Source organism: Helianthus annuus, chromosome 14 (assembly GCF_002127325.2).
Source record: "Helianthus annuus cultivar XRQ/B chromosome 14, HanXRQr2.0-SUNRISE, whole genome shotgun sequence".
NCBI lineage: Eukaryota > Viridiplantae > Streptophyta > Magnoliopsida > Asterales > Asteraceae > Helianthus > Helianthus annuus.
Genome location: NC_035446.2, coordinates 113,329,002 through 113,348,991, shown reverse-complemented (window position 1 = coordinate 113,348,991; position 19,990 = coordinate 113,329,002). Strand labels below are relative to the sequence as shown.

Sequence of the window (19,990 nt, the reverse complement as noted above, 5' to 3'; positions counted from 1 at the left end):
ATTCATGGGTGCCCAAGAAGATTAATACTTTTGTATGGAAAGTAGTGAGGGATAGGCTGCCTACGTTGGCGGGGCTTAGAAGGCGAAACATCATTTCCGATCCAGGCTTCTGTAAACTGTGTGGTGAAGGCATAGAAGACAATGATCACCTATGTAGCACGAGAACGGGTACAGGACTAGGGTATGGGGACGATACGAGTACGGGGAACGGCAAAACTCAAAAATCCAAGATACGGGTACGGCAAAGGTACTGCAAAAAATATAAAAAATAGCTATTTATAATTTATATATACACATGTAATGTTAGTTTTATACTTTTCATGTAATAATTTATAAACTTAAGAACCAAATGTAAACTAGTGAAAATAAAGAGGGTTAAATGTTAAAATGTACAAACTAATTTTATACTTTTATGTAAATTTATACAAGTTTTAGAAAATAAAAACTATTGGAAGATGGAGGGACTAAATATCAAAATACATAAATGTATAACCCTAAACCTAAAAAGCAGCCGTTGCCCACTGTCTTCATCTTCATTATTCTCTGTTCTTCATCTTCTTAACCTAAAACACCACCCACCAGAGGAGCCGTCCATGGTGGCCGGAGAAAAATGCAGTCACGTTACCCTCACTCTGCTATGTTTCTTTCAACTTGCTCAGGGCTGGCCATGAAGGAAACGTTCCCGAAACGTCGAACTGTCGTCCCCAATTTCCCGGAAGCGTTTCGATGCTGTCCCCATATTTCCGGAAACGTCCGGGGGATGTCCCCATGGCGTTTCCGTCCCCACTCCGTCCCCGGGATGGGTACTCATGGCTCCAAGCCGTCCCCGTGCTTCATAGATGACCACCTATTCTTAGCGTGCAGTGTGGCTAATACAATCTGGCAATTTATAAGCAGGTGGTGTGACATTTCAAACCTTTTTGCTTTTTCGTTTAAAGACCTCATATCCATCCATGAAGTTCCGAACCGTAATACTTGGAAGAAGAAATGCACTTAAGTGGTGATCTTAATGGCGGCTTGGTGTATACGGAAAGCGAGGAACGAGATGATGTTTCAAAATAAGGCGGTGAGCATCCAAAAGATAAAGGAGGATATTTTGAGTCTTGGTTTCCTTTGGATCAAAATAGGTCGCGGTATAAATCGCTAGGATGGAAAGATTGGAATAAGTTTGATTTGTAATTTGTGTATGTCGTTGTTGGTTTGTGCTAGCGATTTGCTTGGCGTGTTTTTAATGAAAGTTTCCGTTCAAAAAAAAGCTAATGGCTCACTTGTTCATTCAATCTGAGGCAGAGGTATTATCATTGCACTCCTCTAGTACAGTCATGGTATCAAGCAATTATGTTTGACTCGTTAGTTACCAATATACTTTTAGATTTCCACATACAACACGTTGACTCAAGGAAGTTAGATGGTATATAAATCATGAATTGCAAGTTGAGATGATCACACTGTTGATTATATCTATAAACATGGGTCAAAATATAGAACCTAATCATGTTTATTCAATCATAACGTAAATATAGATACCAAGTTAGAGACACTTACTTGTGGGAGTGGTCATCTTTGAAGACGAAGATAAGGCCATGATTCCCGTTATGGTACCTTGGGTTGATGGATCACCTTAGAGAGAATTTTAGTGTTGGTGTTCTTAAGGAGTTTTTCATACCTTTTTATCAATACCAATGATCAATATATAATGATCATAAGTGATGGTAGGTTATGAAAACTCTTTACATTCTCTATTAAAGGTACCTAAAGGGAAATCATAATTGCCTCTTAAACTAATCAATAATTACAATTACTACCATCAAGTAATTGTCAGGGATTAGTTATGTCATATTGGTAATGTTACAAAATGATCCGCAAGGCCACATTGACGGGTTATTTCTAACATTCTCCCACTTGGCCGAGTGATCATTTGTGATAAATATAAGTAAGTTTGGCCAAGTTAAAACGTTAATCAATGTTTCAAATTGAAATTGCAAAAGAAAAATACAGTCATTGAGTTATTCTCAACTCAAGACCCCCATTAATCATGTTACAACCCCAAATCAAAACATACGTAAATTTAAGACCAAAATGACTAAGGTAAGCCCTTTAAAATTAATTTGTATAATTCTTGTCTATACGTCATTAGGTGCACATACGTATTTATAGACAAACAAATTGTATAATTGAGGAAAAATAATAACTAATCATTCATATGTACGATATGCTATTATGTAAGGCCTTTAGTAAAACCCGTCTTTATCATGAGCTCTTAAAAAGACTTTGGGTGTAGACCTTAGTTATCGGATCCGCAAGCATATCATGAATGTAATGTATTCGATACAAATAATTAGTTTCCTCTTCTTGTTCATAAACGAACAATAATTTTGTATCGAAGTTTAATGCAGCACCTCTCGAACTGTTACTGTTCGAGGAAATAAGGTAGCTGACTTTTCACAGTAAGTCTTCAATATAGTATTTATATGGAGTTCATAAGTTTATGAGTCCACTGATAAGTTTTCAACAACACTTAGTGATAATTGCGTTGTTAATTAACAACATATTATGTCATTATAATTTATGTTGTTTTATCAGTTTCTTCTGACTCCTCCATGCGACAATTATATCTGCTAACGTAAGGATATACCCCGAAATTGACATTCAAAGGAAAAGTAATTAACCTGTTTGAGTTCTCACTTCGTCTTACAGTCTTTCTCTTTTCTAAAGATATCGTAAGATGCTTCACAATAATCTATAGTGGTCTAATGTTCATCAATGTGAGCAATATTTAGTATAGACTTGAACCTTCGTAAGGCTTCTAATTAACGAAGAATAAGGAAGTAATCTCATTTATCATTTTATCCTCTTAATGAGAGCAATATTGTTTGTTACATATGTAAGGACCCACTTTAGAGTAAAGCTTATGGCATGAAACTAATGCCCCAATGGGTCTATCTCGATATATTTTGATATCTCTCACGTAAGTGGTATTTCCGAGATTCATTATATCAAAATATGTGTGAGAAATTATTTGACTTATGTAACATATACTTATCAAAAGAGTGTCATCTATATAAGGATAAGTTTACATTAATTGCTCCCACTTATCTTGAGGTTGGTACACATAAATCCACTTAATTCGTGATGAAAAGAATTGCATTAAGATTTCGTCACATTTTGATGTTTGCTTCAACCCATATATGAATTTCATCGACTTAGAAACTAAGTGTTCTTGACCTTTCAGTTTAGAACTTTCAGGTTGTTTTGAACATGTAAGTCTTTGTTTAGGGAAAGTTGTTTTAATATCCATTTAATGTAGCTACAAAATATTATAAGCTACTAGAACAACAATGATCCTCAAAGAAAACTTTTGCAAAAAGGTAAGATGATTCTTTGATAACAAACGTTATTCTAAACAAAAAATTAATTTTACTAAAATAATTTTTATTCCATTTAGAAAATTGATTAACGCAAATGGATTAATTAGGAAAGGTAGAATCAGTAAACTTTCCAATATCCATTTCAACTTCAGTCAAGTAGGATACATAATCATCAAAGTTAAACCTATATGACCTCCATAGTTGATTATTGGGTTGTATAATGAGTTTCAGATTTATGGATTAACTCTTGATTAAGTTGCTATCGCTTTCAAGATTCTAAGTGTGTAAGAGTTGGTGGAGTATGGTGTACAAGAGGTGTAATCGGAGTAAAAATTAATAAGTCTCTTCCCCCCGCCTCTTGTACTTCTTGCAAGTCCTGATAAGGACTATTACTGCTCTCACTCACTTAGAAATCTTTAACAATTTAGCATGCTTATGGTCAACATTAGGAGACCAATAAATTCTAATAGAGTAACAAATTAATGAAGTTACTCCTTGTAGTTTCTCTGTTTGAGGATTCCAATTATGGCAAGAAATCTGATTGTGCCCACGTCTAAGCAACAATGAAACTTTTGTTAAAGTAGCAGTATATTCTTAAAGAGAAAAGTTGTGAAGGAGCAGTGTGTTGTACAAGAGGTACAAATTGATGTAACAACAAGCTTTCACTCCCCTACCTCTTGCAACTCTCGCAAGTTAAGATAAAGACACTTAATGCTCCCACTAACCTTTTAGATCTCTAGGAATGCTACAAGATGAGTTTCAGTGATGTACGTGTTGTGGGAACCTTTCATATATGTTAGACTTGATTTCCTTAATGTCCAGATGTTATAAAATATTTGAGGACATATTTAGAAGGAATCATAGTATACATGAATTAATTTCTTTAATATCTTTATTCATATAAGACATATTAAATACAAGTAAATATTATGATAAATGAATTATGTCTGAATATTCCATTTTGGGATAAGTTCCAATGAAATATAACTTCTAATGGAACTTAATTTATTCCTTTAGCCATTTAAATATTAAGGCTTATAACACATGCTCATAAGTCACTAAGAATGGGATTTGATAATATTTCATCCTTCATTAACCTAGTCATGATTTCTCATGAAATTTGGTCTTAATGGATGGAATTTGTAAGTCTCATTTTTCTTTTGTTAAATTTTCATTTTCATGATAACAAAAGATTGTGAAAAAGTGTAGCATCATCTAGTGCTATCTTATAAGGTTTCTATCCAGATTGAGATGACAAATAATATGAGAGTTTAAGGTAAGAGTGACTTTGTTTTAACCATGCAAACCTCACAACTGTCATAATGTAGCTTTCATATTGATACTAAATTCTGAATAATCTACAGAATATATAAGGTATCATAAAGCCTAATTATAAAACAGTTTATTATGGTTCTTATAGTCTTAACATAAAATTTTGCCACTAACTCTCATATTAATTATTTGTTGATTTCTGGTAAGGAAACACAAAGAACTAGAGTCAACTCGTCATGTGTTGATTGGAATATCATCATTAGCAGACTTAAATATCATAAATTTCTGACTACTTATCTTAGCCAGCTGTTCCATTGAATAATGGATAGTCTCGATGCTCATGCCTGGTTTAATGACACAAATTTGCAGCGAGACTTTCCTTTTGAAGAAACTTATAGCTGGAAATAGTACTTGTACACTATTGCTGAATCTTAAAAGTATCCTCCTTTAAGGTTTAGTGGCGGTGAGATGAACAGCATCTAATTTTCCAGTTTCATGCAATCCTTTTCCTGTACATATGCTGCTAATCAACACACTCGTTTTCCTTTGGTACTCTTGAGTGGTATAGTTGATTCTTAAGGCAACTTATGTTATTGGTGGAAAAGTTATATGTAATGCACCAGAAAAGTGTACTGATTTCCATGTGTAAACCTTTAAATTATGGGTCATGGTATTGTACACCATGATGTACTCGCATATGCCACTAACTTTATAGTAAGAATCTAGAGTAATGCATGCATCTTAGGAGTTATTTTGATTCTTCCAAAGAAAACAATTAGTCTTCGGAAATTTAGAATCTAGGATAGCTCACATGATAGCAATAATTAAGTTAGTTCTTGATTATCATAAGAGATATAATGGTTGACTTATCCCACTAGTCATGCTCTAGTTTTCTTCTGTAATACTTTTTATCAGAAAAGAGCAGTAGGATCATCATATCTTAAGAAATAATCAACAATTCAACAAGAGCAAATTTTGTAGAAACTCTTTAGTAAGCAAAACATTTTAGATTTTGAAATTAGAGTGGATGGAATAGATGAGATACAAACCTAAGAAGAAGCTTGGAGTGATTTACATTATGGGGTAATCAAGTAAGGCATACACAAATTATTATATTGAAGATATAGTCTACTATAACACCAAAATAACAGACTAATTTAAGATTCTACCTGAATTTTGGCTTCGCTTTGGCTTTGACCAAAATTAAGAGAACGTACATAAATAACAAATTGTCTTGATGTTCTATAATAAATTTGGCTTCGCTTTGGCTTTGACCAAAATTTATGCATTATGAACATACATAATAAACTGACTTATTGTTCTACATGAAATTTGGCTTCGCTTTGGCTTTGACCAAATTTCATGTATTATGAACATAAAAATAAATACAACTTAATGTTCTGCCTGAATTTTGGCTTCACTTTGGCTTTGACCAAAATTCACGCATTATGAACGATAAAAAAAATAATAAACCTCAGCTTAATGTTCTACCTAAATTTTGGCTTCGCTTTGGCTTTGACCAAAATTCAGCATTATGAACGATATAAATAATAGACCGTCTTTAGTGTTCTACATGAACTCTGGCTTCGCTTTGGCTTTGACCACAATTCACATATTATGAACACACATAAATATAGACTGTCTCAATGTTCTACATGAACTCTAGCTTCGTTTTGGCTTTGACCAAAATTCATGTATCATGATGAACATACATACACAATAAGGTAAAACACATAAATATAACATAACACCTTTGGGCCAGAAATGAAATATTTATGTAAATTAGGCTAATAATTCATTATGTATGTCATTAAACAATTAGTTGTTGGGTTCATTATCCAATAATACACATAATAACATAAAATGACATAAATTAAAGTTGGGCCATTCCCAAGTTATGGTCATACGAAACCAAATAAAATAAGGCTTCCAAAAGTTAAGACAAGACATGCAAATTCGTATGTCAAATAGGTTTCAAGACATAAGTAAAAAGATTAATTTCGCTTAGTGTGATGAACCCAAAACATAATAGAATCCCATATAGTCAAATATAATAACTGTAAGGATTTAGACATAATTTATCTCAGTAGATTTAAAAACAAATATATCTCAATAGATTTAAATAAAATATAAAGATTTGCATAAATATAAATCCAAGCATTAATTGTATCGTTTAGATGGTTATAATAAAAAGTCTAATGTGAATATACCAAAAGTTTTTATAAACTTATATTGAAGCATTCTCTTCATAGAAAATCAATTTGGAATATCATTATATCATAAAGACAATAGTGCCCATAAAACACACACATCAAGAGTTTCATTTGATTTAATTACATTAAATGTGGATAAATAAACAATAATGAAACATTAGAGGAAACGGTAATATTATTTATGGATGGAATCTCATTCATTCATAATTAAAAAATAAAATAAATAGACCTTAATGATTTGAATTTCCATTATAACATAAGAAAGGTTAAACGATTAGAACATCAAAAGTTTTGGCAATATGGATAAGCTTGATTCCATGAAAATCAACTTCTGTAAATAGATTTTTTTTTATTTTATTATATACATTTTGTTCAACTTCAGTGGCAATATCAACGATGTCTTCATAAATCCAACTAAAAAACTATATATTATGCATCAATTTTATGATGCATTAGTGATCCTTTCAGTTTAGTTGCAGAGTATGTCATTTTAAAAAATCTGCTAAAATATTTTGTTCGCTGATTACATTGCAAACAGAAAAATGTAAACTGAGCATAACAAGATAAAAATGATCATCAATAAATTTACATAATCGAATGATATAATCAACATTGCTCTGATACCACATGTTGATTATATCTATAAACATGGGTCAAAATATAGAACCTAATCATGTTTATTCAATCATAACGTAAATATAGATACCAAGTTAGAGACACTTACTTGTGGGAGTGGTCATCTTTGAAGACGAAGATAAGGCCATGATTCCCGTTATGGTACCTTGGGTTGATGGATCACCTTAGAGAGAATTTTAGTGTTGGTGTTCTTAAGGAGTTTTTCATACCTTTTTATCAATACCAATGATCAATATATAATGATCATAAGTGATGGTAGGTTATGAAAACTCTTTACATTCTCTATTAAAGGTACCTAAAGGGAAATCATAATTGCCCCTTAAACTAATCAATAATTACAATTACTACCATCAAGTAATTGTCAGGGATTAGTTATGTCATATTGGTAATGTTACAAAATGATCCGCAAGGCCACATTGACGGGTTATTTCTAACACACACAACTCAGAGCCTTCAATTTTAGTTTTCCTTTATTGAAACATTCATAACTATAATAGCTCGCACAATCGATCTGGGGAAGAGTTGTATAGTCATGGTATTAAGCAATCATGGTTTGCTTTTTAACTAATGGTATATATCATTGTGCAGATCAGGCCTCTTTCAGATCTAACAAGTCCGAATTCTGTAAGTCTATGATCCTTGTCATTAGAGAGTAGTCGCATGGGTTATGATTAGTGGTGGCAAAGTTAGCAAGTTGGATGGGTTTGGGTAATGGGTTAAGATGAGTTTGTGTTAGAATGGGTACATGACACAGGGTATATTTAAAAAAAAAGGGATTGGATGGATAATGGGTCAAGATAAGTTTGGGTTAGGATGGATTTAGGTTAATATAAGTTTGGGTAAAGATGAGATGAAAAACTAATTAAAAAACTAAAAAACATAAAATAAAAAATTAATAAAAAATATAAAATTTCTAAAAAATCAAAAAATTCTAAAAAATTCTAAAAAATCTTAAAAATTCTAAAAATTTGAAAAAAATATAAAAATTCTAAAATATCCCAAAAACTCAAAAAAAAAAAAAAATTCAAAAAAATCAAAAAAATTATACAAAATCCAAAAAATTCTAGAAACTCAAAAAACTCTAAAAAATCCAAACAATTCAAAAAAATCATAAAAATTGTAAAAATAAAAAAATCGTAAAAATTCTATAAATAAAAAAAAATCATAAAAATTCTAAAAATCCAAAAAATTCTAAAAAATCATAAAAATTCTAAAAAATCATAAAAATTCTAAAAAATCCAAAAAATACTATAAAATAAAAAATCATAAAATTTCTTAAAAATCCAAATAAATCTAAAAAATCCAAAAAGTAATAACTAAAATCCAAAAACTAATAAAAAATAAAAAAAATTCTAAAAAATAGAAAAAGAAACCTAAAAATTCTTAAAAATCCACAAAATTCTAAAAAATCAAAAAAACTTTAAAAAATAAAAAAAATCTAAAAAATTCTAAATATTTTTTTGACTTTTTTTGATTTTTGGATTTTTAGAATATTTATGATTTTTTTGATTTTTTAGAATTTTTTTTATTTTTAGATTTTTTTATTTTTTAGAATATTTTGGATTTTTTAGAACTTTTATGATTTTTTAGAACTTTTTATTTTTTAGATTTTTTATGATTTTTCAGAATTTTTTTTGATTTTCTAGATTTTTTTTGATTTTTTAGAAATTATTGGATTTTTTAAAATTTTTATGGTTTTGTAGATTTTTAGAATTTTTTTGATGTTTTAGATTTTTTTTTGATTTTTTATATTTATTATAACTTTTTGGATTTTTTAGAATGTTTTGGATTTTTTAGAAATTTTTTTTATTTTTTAGAATTTTTTGATTTTTTAGAATTTTTCTTATTTTTTACAATTTTTTTGATTTTTTTAGAATTTTTTAATTTTTTAGAATTTCTTAGTTTTTTTATTATTTTTATATTTTTTATTATTTTTAAACGAAGAACGACGGGAGAGTACTACGGCGGCGATTGGTGAAGTCGTAGTTGTGAATAGATATCAACGAGTAGTAATTAGTTTAGTGATTTTATCTTATACCCATCCTGATTCGCTTAGGTTTTATCTGATACCTATCTTGACCTACTCTTTTTTTTTTTATCCACTACTTCATAACTCGTCCTAACCTAGTGATTAATTTTGTTTGGCCCATCTTAAAATTTAAAATACCCATATCAACCCAAAATGAAATGAATTAACTTGTTTTGTGAGGTCTAATTAATACGGATCCAACGTGACCCGGTCAAATAACCACGTCAAACATAAGTCCATGTTTACACCATCACCCACATTTAAATGTTTCAAGAGGAAAGTGAATAAAATTAGTATTGTTCTTTGTCTTTGTTTCTTGAAGCCTAACCCATTCTACTGGTGCATATTGGGAAATTTGTCATCTCAAATCTGTCTCTATCAATCATCAATGAATTAATAATTACCTTTGTGGTTGATGTTGACTTACGAAAGTTAGATTGTATATAAATCAACCAATGGGATAATGGGATGATAGTAAATGCAAAATTTTTAAACGCTTGAGTTTGAAAAGAGACGTCTTAAGTTAAAATCTCACATACGACATAAATTAAAAAAAAAAGTTTACCAATAAAAAAAACGATTGCATATAAATCATGAAATGCATGTTGAGATGATCACACAACTCACGGCCTTTTCGTTTTCCTTCACTCAAACATGCAAAACTATGGGTATGTTTGATATGGAGCTTTTAGAAGCTTCAATCTTTAAGCCTTTAAGAAAAAGTCCTTACTCAATAAAAGCCTTGTTTGGTTTAAGGGGCTTGAAACTTTTGGTTTAACGCTCCTACTAGTAGCGTTTAGAAGGAACTACAAGCTTTTAGGGAAAAAAATGACTATTTTAACCTCTAAAGATAATGAATGTTTTAATGCACAAACTTTTTAAATTTTTAGTTATGTCCATTTTGATCATTTTATACATTTTATTAAAAGCTCCCGCTACTCTGCCAAACACCAAATATATCTAAAAACTACAACTACTAGCTACCAGCTGACATCTTCCAGGCATAGTTAGCTCCATCCATCTACTACAGTCTTGGTATAAGCGATTAGACGTTACTCGTTAATTATTAATGGTATATATTGCCGTGCAGTATTCAGACATTCCTCAATATCCCGAGATTGACAAAAGAGAGAAACCGAATCTACCGAATGGCGGTCTAACTAAAGGTAATTTCTGTTTATTGCTATTTAGAAATAGGTATATGAGGGATGACTCAAGGGGGAGTGAAATAAATCAAAAGCTTTAGGCCTCTATTTTTTTAGGGCCTCAAATTCTAAAAAGATATGTTATATGTTGGTAATTTTGGCTTTAAGATTGTTAACATTGAGGTTTATAATCTATAATTATGCGTATACAAAGATGATATATGAATAATAGGATCTATAGCATTTTTTTTCATTTACAAAATGGGCCCCAATTTTACTATCCGCTTTGGACCTAGAAAAATTTAGAAAATTTTGAGCCGGCCCTAGGTATATCCTATGCACTAGCTACTGGACTCCTGATTTAAGACGAAACCGGTTCCACTAGCTAGTCTTATACAAAAATTCCCCAAAAACCAAAATTACACTGGGTTTGCTTTAATTAATACTGGGTTATAACCACGTGTATTACACGGGTTGAATAAATGTAATATTGTTTACCAAATAATAAAAAAAATCATGTCTTTAAAAACTCTCGTGTATTACACAGGTTGAATAAATATTATTTTATACACCAAATAATAAGAAAAATATATTTAAAAAACTAATGGATATACTCGGTACGCGATAGATATGGTGATTACGGAGATGATTATTGAAAAGAAGATACAGTGGTCAAACATATTATTCAAGAAGCAAATAAGCAGCCATTTGAGTGATAAAATATAAATTATATTTAAAAAAACCCGTAATAAATCTAATTTTATATATAAAGTAATATTGAAAGTTATATATATAGTTTGTTTAAAAATTATATAATAAAATCAATATAATAGTTTTTTAATAATAAAAATAAATATAAATAATATATTATCACAATTTGGTTTTGATGATAAATAATTTCGCTATTTAAAAGTCTCTAAATTAACAATTTAAATTTAAGAATAATATTTTATTAGAAAAATAGAAGAATTTTATTCGACAATTAAAGTAGGATGAGATTTAATATTAATTTTGTTATTTAGTTAATATAAGATAGAAAAAAATATATGAATGAATAGTTGGGGTAAAAGGAAACTAAAAATTATAGTTGTTATATAACACGTTAGGTAATATAAATAATGAAGATAATATGATATAGAAAATCAAATAAATAATATTATAATGAGAATTATACCTTAAATTTAAGAGTTAATTACATGGTTAGTCCCTATAGTTTATATATTATAACAATGTCAGGTACTAATAATCTAAAGTCACACTTTAAGGTATCAACATTCAATTTTGTAACAACTTGGGGTATTAAGATTAACATATATAAGTTTTTCTATTAGGTTCAAGGGCATTTAAATCATTTTACATTTAAAAGATTAATTATGTAAGTATGTGGTTAATGAGGACTGTTTTTGTAATTTACAAAAAAGTGATAATAATAATTATAATTATAATTATAATTATAAATTATAATTATAAATTATAAATTTTATTAAAATACAACTAGAAATATACTGTAGTTTTTCAGTATCAAAATTAGAAACCTTCATCCATGTTCTCTGATCAAAAAGACAAAATGAATTTGATCCTCAAGGGGCTGTTTGGTAGCCTCTTAATGACCATTCAGATGCTACCTCTTAATGGTTTAAAACCTCTGAATGAATAAGAGGTAACCTCAAGTCTGAATGGTTAAGAGGTAACCTCTGAATTATAAATCATCACATGTCACATTCTTCTACCTTCTCATTGATAGAATTCTTAATGGTTCCATTAAGAGGTAGTCTCTTAATGACGATTCAGAAGTTTTTTAATCAAAAGTTGTAATCAAATCCCTGTAAACAGAAACTCAGAAAGATTCTAACATCAAACCCGAAAATTTAAAATCAAAACAACAGGCATCGAACTCCTGTTTAGGCTCGCAATTTTTCAATCACATTCAAATTAGAAATTCGCATATAACATCAAGCAAGAATCGGTTTTTCATTCAACGCAATTAAAACAAAAACCAAAAGCATCATCCTTGATCATCGGTTTACACGGAATATTCGATTTTACAAATCACTATTCAAAGACGAAACACTATATATGGCGTATGTGAGAAACTGAGAATGGAAGAGATGGTGGGCCTTGGATTTAATTAAGGTTATTAATATTACTTATTATTACCATTTATATACATAAAATGTAGATAATGTTGCTTTGTGTAATATTAATTAAAGTTATTATTATGCTATAAATTAGTCCATGTTGTTTTTTTTGCTTTTGTTTTTATAAGTAATGGGTATTTTTGTCATTTCATAAAAACCTAACAAAAAAACTAATATATGGTAGTCTTAGTATTCTAGGTTGTTACAAAATTGAAATTTGATACCTTAAAGTGTGACTTTAAACTATTAGTACCTGATATAGTTACTTCATATAAACCACAGGGACTAACCATGTAATCAACTCTAAATTTAAACTAAATAATAATTATCTATAATTAAGTAGAAAAGATTAAACTAAATAATATTTAGTAGTAGAATTATCTATAATTAATTAGAAGAAGTTAAACTAAATAATAATTATCCATAAGACATTATACTAAATAATATTTAGTTGGAGATTTACCTATAATTAATTAGAAGAGATTAAACTAAATAATAGTTATCCATAAGAGATTAAACTAAATAATATTTAGTAGGATGATTATCTATAATTAGTTAGAAAAGATTAAACTAAATAATAATCATCTATAAGAGACATAACCTAATATGATGACAAGTGTCTCCCAAATGGTTTCTTTTATTATATAGTACTAGCGGTAAGACCCGTGTGCAAACACGTGTGGTTTTTAGAAAACCATACATAACACATTTTGATAGAAAGTATAGATAGGTATATAGATATTGTATCGAAACGTGTTATCTATTATAGCTAAAAGACAACTATAAACATAGATCATCGGTTAATATATCAGTTACATATGATTATTTTCATTCTCCTATCCAAAAAAGGGAGTATCCACCCATTGACAATGTAAACTGTTTACCCAAAAAGACAATGTAAACTCTTTATAGACATAAGTACATATACAAGATGTCTAACAAAACTTAATAGAATTTGAATACAACTTAAGTTTCAACAAACATTAACTACGAACACACAATCACCTACCTTAACAACTTTCACTAAAGCTAATTCAAGGTTGATCAGGCCTTTGACTTCCAGCAGTTCTTTGACTTCAACATATGATAGGTCCATCAACAGACTTTAGACTTCAGCAGATTTTTGTGTATAACAACCTTTATAAATCAGCAGACTTTAGAAATCAGCAGATCTTTATTCTCTCATCAACCTTTTCCGGATTTGCCCTTTGAATTGGAGCTCAAAATCCAAGGAATCAGTATCATCTTCATCCCTATCAAGCTGAAGGTTAAAAAGATCTTGGAGGTTAATTAGATTCAGACCAAATGCATTCTCGCTTGATATCTTTTCAACGCTACCATCAGACTTGATCAAAGTCAATACACGGGTCTGTTTGTCAGACTTCCACTTAAGCATTTTTGGGTCTGATGGGTTTCTTGGGAGAAGTTTTATTTCATAGGAGTTTGGCGATCGAGGCTTGCTTGCCAACGTTTGAAGTGTTTGAGCAACTTGAGCTTGTAGTTGCAACGAAACATCATCCAATCCATATCGTAACTGATTTCTGATAGCCTTTTTTCTGATTCCAGCTTCTCTCTTTTCATCTTCCTCATCAATCAGTTGTTGTCTTTTTCTTTGGTTCAAGACAGCGATGGATACATCTGCTGATGAGAACATCTTTTTAGAGTGAAGGGTCTGCCAAGGTCTAACAACGGTTTCATCTTTGTATACTGGCTTTTTAGGAAGGGATGGATCTGTCTTTCTTCTCTCTTCTAGCTTATTGTAAGCTTGATCAATATACTGCCTTGACCATTTTCCAATAGCTCTAGTAGTCCCATACTTAGCTGCTACAAGTTCTGCCCTCATTCTCTTGTACTTCAATGCTTCATCCACTTCAACCTTCTTGTATTGTTTCCAGTTGGGAGCAAATTTTTGCATTTGAGGATCTTTATTCATCATTTCAATTCTATTAACTTCCTCTCTAAGAGCTTCAAGGGGCCAGTATTTGAAATCAGACTTGTAGGCTTCGTAGGGCTTGGTATCCATGATAATGTTCAAGAAATAATGTCTTTTGTAGCTCAGCATTTGGTGACAGATTTGACATTTTCATACTCAGGTCTGTAGCAAAGTCTTCTAACTGCTTGACTTGACTAAGACATTGTTGCATGCGACTTGATAAGTTGGTGTCTCCTAGCCCTTTACTCTCTTCTTTTGCCTGATATTCTGCTTGCTTGGCCTTTAGCTTCAGATATTCATCAATATTTTTTGGAGTTCTGAATCCATGAAGAGATGGGAAGGTTATTTTGGATGGATAATCCTCTGTGTAAAATTGAATCATTTCATCTTCAACTACAAGCAGTTCTAGAGGGAAATTTACTGCCAATGGAATGTCTCGTGGAGTATAACCAACGGGTGGATGTTTGATTGGGTTGATTTTTGGTGATGGAGGTGGAATGAATGGTTTAGGTGAAGTTTGAATGAAGGGAGCAGATGATAATGGAATTGGTGCAGGTATATCTTTTTCTTCCTTCTCTTCTTCATGCACCATGAATTTTCTGTTTCTTGTGTAAACAGATTTTGAGGAGGAGGATTTTGTGAAGAAGAACGTGCTATGAGTGTAAGGGTTGATTGTGATGGGAATTGAAATTGGATAGAATCAGTAGATTAACTAACAACTGTTGAAACAACTGCTGTCTCAACCGCTGTTGTCTTAACATCTGTTGAAGCATTTGTTGCATCAACAATTGTTTCAGTGGAGGTTGGTAGTGGTGATGAGGATTTTGTATTCTGCTTTTTGAGAGGTGGTTTTTGTGGTGATAGTTTTGGTTTAGGTGTATCAAAATTTGGCTTTTTAGGTTCAGTAGTGGTTTTAGGTTTGGCAGCAGTGGTTGTTTTTTCTGGTGGTGATATTGGTTTAGGAAATATAACAATAGGAGATTTGTTATGTTTTTGTGATTTTCTTCTATTTGAGGTTCCAATGTTCAGCACTTTGTTTTCTTTCTTCACTTTTTTCAATAACTACTGCCTCAACACATCTATTCTACTTTCTTTTGTATCCTTTCTCTTCTGCTTTGCTTCAATCTCCTTATCTGTCTGTTTGTTAAGGGTATTATCAATTCCTTTTTTCTTACCAGTGTCAGATTTTCCAGAAGATTTTGCAGAAGTTTGCTTGGCAGGCTTTGGATTTTGTTTTGGCTGATTCCTTGGTATTGGTTTGCCAAAGTTTTTCATGGAATCCTTCTCCCCCTTTTTGGCATCATCTTCATCATCTTTTTCAAACACATGATTCCATGGGTAGTGCCGGTTAACTTTGCAATGGATTCTTTTATGCCCTTGATGTTAGCCTGTGTATCTTTGTATCTTGTTTCAACCATAACTCTAATTAGCTTCATGTGGGAATTATGTTGAAGCTCGGCCAATTCCCTTTGAGCTGCAAGAATGGGTTGTACTGAGTTCCAAAGCTCTTGGCATAACTGCTGATGAGAAGGTTGACTTTTGAAAGCATCCACCAACTGCTTCAATTGATCTTTCATATCAGCAACAGTTGTTTCCAAGTTGGATATCCTCTCCGTCAAATCCTGGTATTTTAATCCATCACCTAACTTAATAGGATCATCTGAATTCCCACCAGAGGTGATTATATCTGCTTTTGAAACAATAGGTATCTCCAAATTTTCATTAGCAGATGCCCCTTGTTCTTGGTTCTGGGGACTTCCATCTACATCAGTGGTTACCTTAGTGATCACACCCAGTGGTTAACTTGAACTCACCAGTGGATAACTTGGTAGACACAGCAGTGGTGGCCTTCAAGGGAGTCTGACTGATGAAACTACTGTCCAAATGTAGATCAGTGGATTTGACACTTGTAGTAGCTGCTACACGTGAAATACCATCAAGAATTTCGTGAAATTCAAGAGGTGTAGCCTTCTCAACTGTTTCTAGGTTAGCTAATTGAACAAGTTCAGACACAGCTATTGTTGAAGTTAAACTCTCAGTAATGTGTTCGTGGGAGGGGCTGTTATGAGTCTGAATTTCAATAGCTTGAAGCAGTGTTACAAACTTTGATGGAATAGCAGATGAAGGGGTTGCTGTGGAAAGAGACATTGCCCCGGGAGAAAGGCTTTTAAGCATACTCTCAAATGAGGGTATGACATCATATTGTGGTGTCCCTGTGAATACAACATGTTCCTTTTGGGAGGAATCATGAGGAGTTTGGTTTAAGGGTTGAGATCTTTCCACATGTTGTGAGGAAGTAGCAACAGTGGTTTCTAGTGACATTTGTGTTGTCACAGGGTTAACCTCTGGGATTTCATCTTCCAGAGGACCCGTTTTTGTGGTTTCGGTAGGCTCTTTGGATTTTGTTTTGGTTTTTTTGGGTTTTGTTGGTGGGGGTTTCACAACAGTGCTTGTAGTGCTGTGATCACCAAGAGCAGTGGGCCCAGCAACAGAGGTTTGAGGAGCAGTTGTGGACTCATCTAAAATTTTATCATTCTTCTCTGCTTGTGTTTTGGAAACATCTAACTCTTTAGCCATAAGGCAAGTAAACGTTTCAAATGTTAGACTATTCATTTTAAAAGTTGTACCTTGTTCAAAAGCTTTTTGAGAAACATGTTTTTGTAGGTAGTAGCTTAATCGTCTAGGAAACATAAGAAAAGCAGGAGTTTTCCGTTTTTTAATGTTTTTCAAATTTGTAACTAAGTCAGCAAACAGTGCTTGAGAGTAGTTAAAATCAGTAGTTGTCCAAATTGCATACCCCAAGGACTGAATTTTCAAAGGTATTTCATTAAAAGAAGTAGTTTTATTTGAGAGACAGGTTAAGAGAGTATCGAACAGGAATTTCATTGGTGGTGGAAAATTTGCCTTAAACATAGTTGCTTTATTCAACTGTCCATCGTATCCCCTCTCAGTCAACTCTGTTTGAATCTCATTTTTCGGGAAAGATGTCTTACCTGCCAAGTCGTTTACCCCAATTGTTGTTGATATAGTAGTGGCGGTAATAGCAACCGATTCACCTCCGACTTTTGAAGTTATATTGAATGGCTCATTGTTTTGTTCTTCAATATTCATATTTGCCCAGAAATCGCGGAGTGTTTCTTGGTAAATGGGGGCATCGGCAGTAAGAATGACCTTATATTTTGATGATATAAGAACATCAATCATTGAATGATAGAGAGTATTTTTCTCGGTTTTCTCAAAAATAGCCAGGTAGTTATGGTGCTTTTTCATTGTCAGAGCCATGATCGGAAATGAAACTTGCGAGAGGTTCACGAAGAAGTGTTGAAAAAGAAGGTGGAAACCGCTTTGGTGAATTTTAAATTCGAGACGACAGTAAAACCTTTGTTTGGGGATGAAACAGGGTTTTATAAAGTGAAAAAGTGAATGCTGACGTGTTAGAAGTTACAAAGATCTAATGGCTAACATCTGTCCACATCAGAACCTCTGTTGTAATAATGGATGACAGTTGTTTTGAAACCACTGTTGGGCAACAACAGATGTTAAGCAATAGTGGCAAGTCAACAGTCGTTAGATTAAACTTCTCCTATGAGAACAGACAATACTCTTCAGCAGTGGATGAATTTTTAGTCAAACAGAGGTTTGGAAAATAGTTGTTTTCAACAGCCTTTTAATATAAACATATAAATTCATATTAAAAATGTAAATTAAATATCACCAGCCATTTAAAAACTACTCCTGCCATTTAATGCAAAACATTTCAAAAATAAATTTTCATGCGAAAACTATAAAATTAAATATTAAGAAACCGAAAGGACAAATTTTAAACCTCTGGCATAAAAATAATAATAAAATAAAACCTCTTCATTTAAACACCAACAATACTCTACATAGCAAACACATGCTTCTACCACTTCATCGGACACAGATATTGGAAAACAGTTGTTTTCAACAGACTTTTAATATAAAATATAAATTCATATTAAAAAATATAAATTAAATATCACCAGCCGTTTAAAAACTGCTCCAGCCATTTAATGCAAAACATTTCAAAAATAAATTTTCATGGAAAAACTATAAAATTAAATATCAAGAAACCGAGAGGACAAATTTTAGACCTTTGGCATAAAAAAAATAATAAAAAAATCTCTTCATTTAAACACCAACAATACTCCACATAGCAAACACATACTTCTACCACTTCATCGGACACAAATATTGGAAACCTCTGTTGGTCAACAACAGATGTTGTGAACAGTGGTAAATCAACAGTCGCTAGGATAAACAGAACTTATGAAAACAGACAATACCTTTCAGCAGTGGATGAATTTTTATCCAAACAGAGGTTGATTCAAAACATCAACAAATACTATAAAAGACTGATGATTAGTTTTATTCTAAAATCAACAAATGTCTTTTAAAAACCTGTCCTCTCAAAAAACAATGCTCAAAATCTGCAACACCAGACAATACTCTACAGACAAAATCTTATGTATGAATACATGTATATGGGCAGAGGTTTGAAAAACAATTTTTTCAACAAACTTTTAAGGATTTTTCCAAAATATTTTAAAAATTAGCTATTTTTTAAGAATGGACTTTTGATGTTCTGAAGACATTTTACAAAGATCTGATGCCTAACATCTGCCCACTTCAGAACCTCTGTTGTGTTAATGGATGACAGTTGTTTGGAAACCTCTGTTGGACAAAAACAGATGTTGGCAACAGTAGCAAGTCAACAGTCGTTAGATAAAACATAACTTATGAGAACAGACAATAACCTTTCAGCAGTGGATGAATTTTTAGCCAAACAGATGTTTCAAAAACAGTTGTTTTCAACAGCCTTGTAAGGATTTTTGACAAATTTTTTTAAAAATAGCTATTTTTAAGAATGGAATTTTGATGTTCTGAAGACATTACAATGCTTTCATCATCAGCAGACGATGATTTCAAGCTTTTGTTCTCTTTTGGCAAACTTTAACTTTGACAGACCTTTACAATAGCAGATATCGACTCAAATAACTGTTCATGCTAAAATTAGTAAAAATAAAATGCTACACAAAGATTAATAGAATTAAAATTTATTTATGACATTAAAAGATCAACAATTACATCGAGTACTGAACAACGAAACTTTAAAATGTAACATATACACCAAGAAATTTAAGAATCTAACAATAAGAATTAAGAAATTTTAGCTTCAATTCCATCGAGTACTGAACTTCTCTATGTATACCTTTGAGCATCGCCATAAACTCC

General features: G+C 31.6%; 1 protein-coding gene across 1 annotated transcript in view; it reads left to right on the top strand.

Annotated features, from left to right (window-relative positions):
* Window positions 1-19,990, top strand: part of LOC110909066 — a 129,913-nt gene that overhangs the window by 66,594 nt on the left and 43,329 nt on the right. Inside the window, exons 5-6 of the mRNA XM_035982663.1 lie at window positions 8,078-8,113; window positions 10,609-10,684. Coding sequence (XP_035838556.1) covers window positions 8,078-8,113; window positions 10,609-10,684 — 112 coding nt within the window. The remainder of the gene's footprint in view (window positions 1-8,077; window positions 8,114-10,608; window positions 10,685-19,990) is intronic.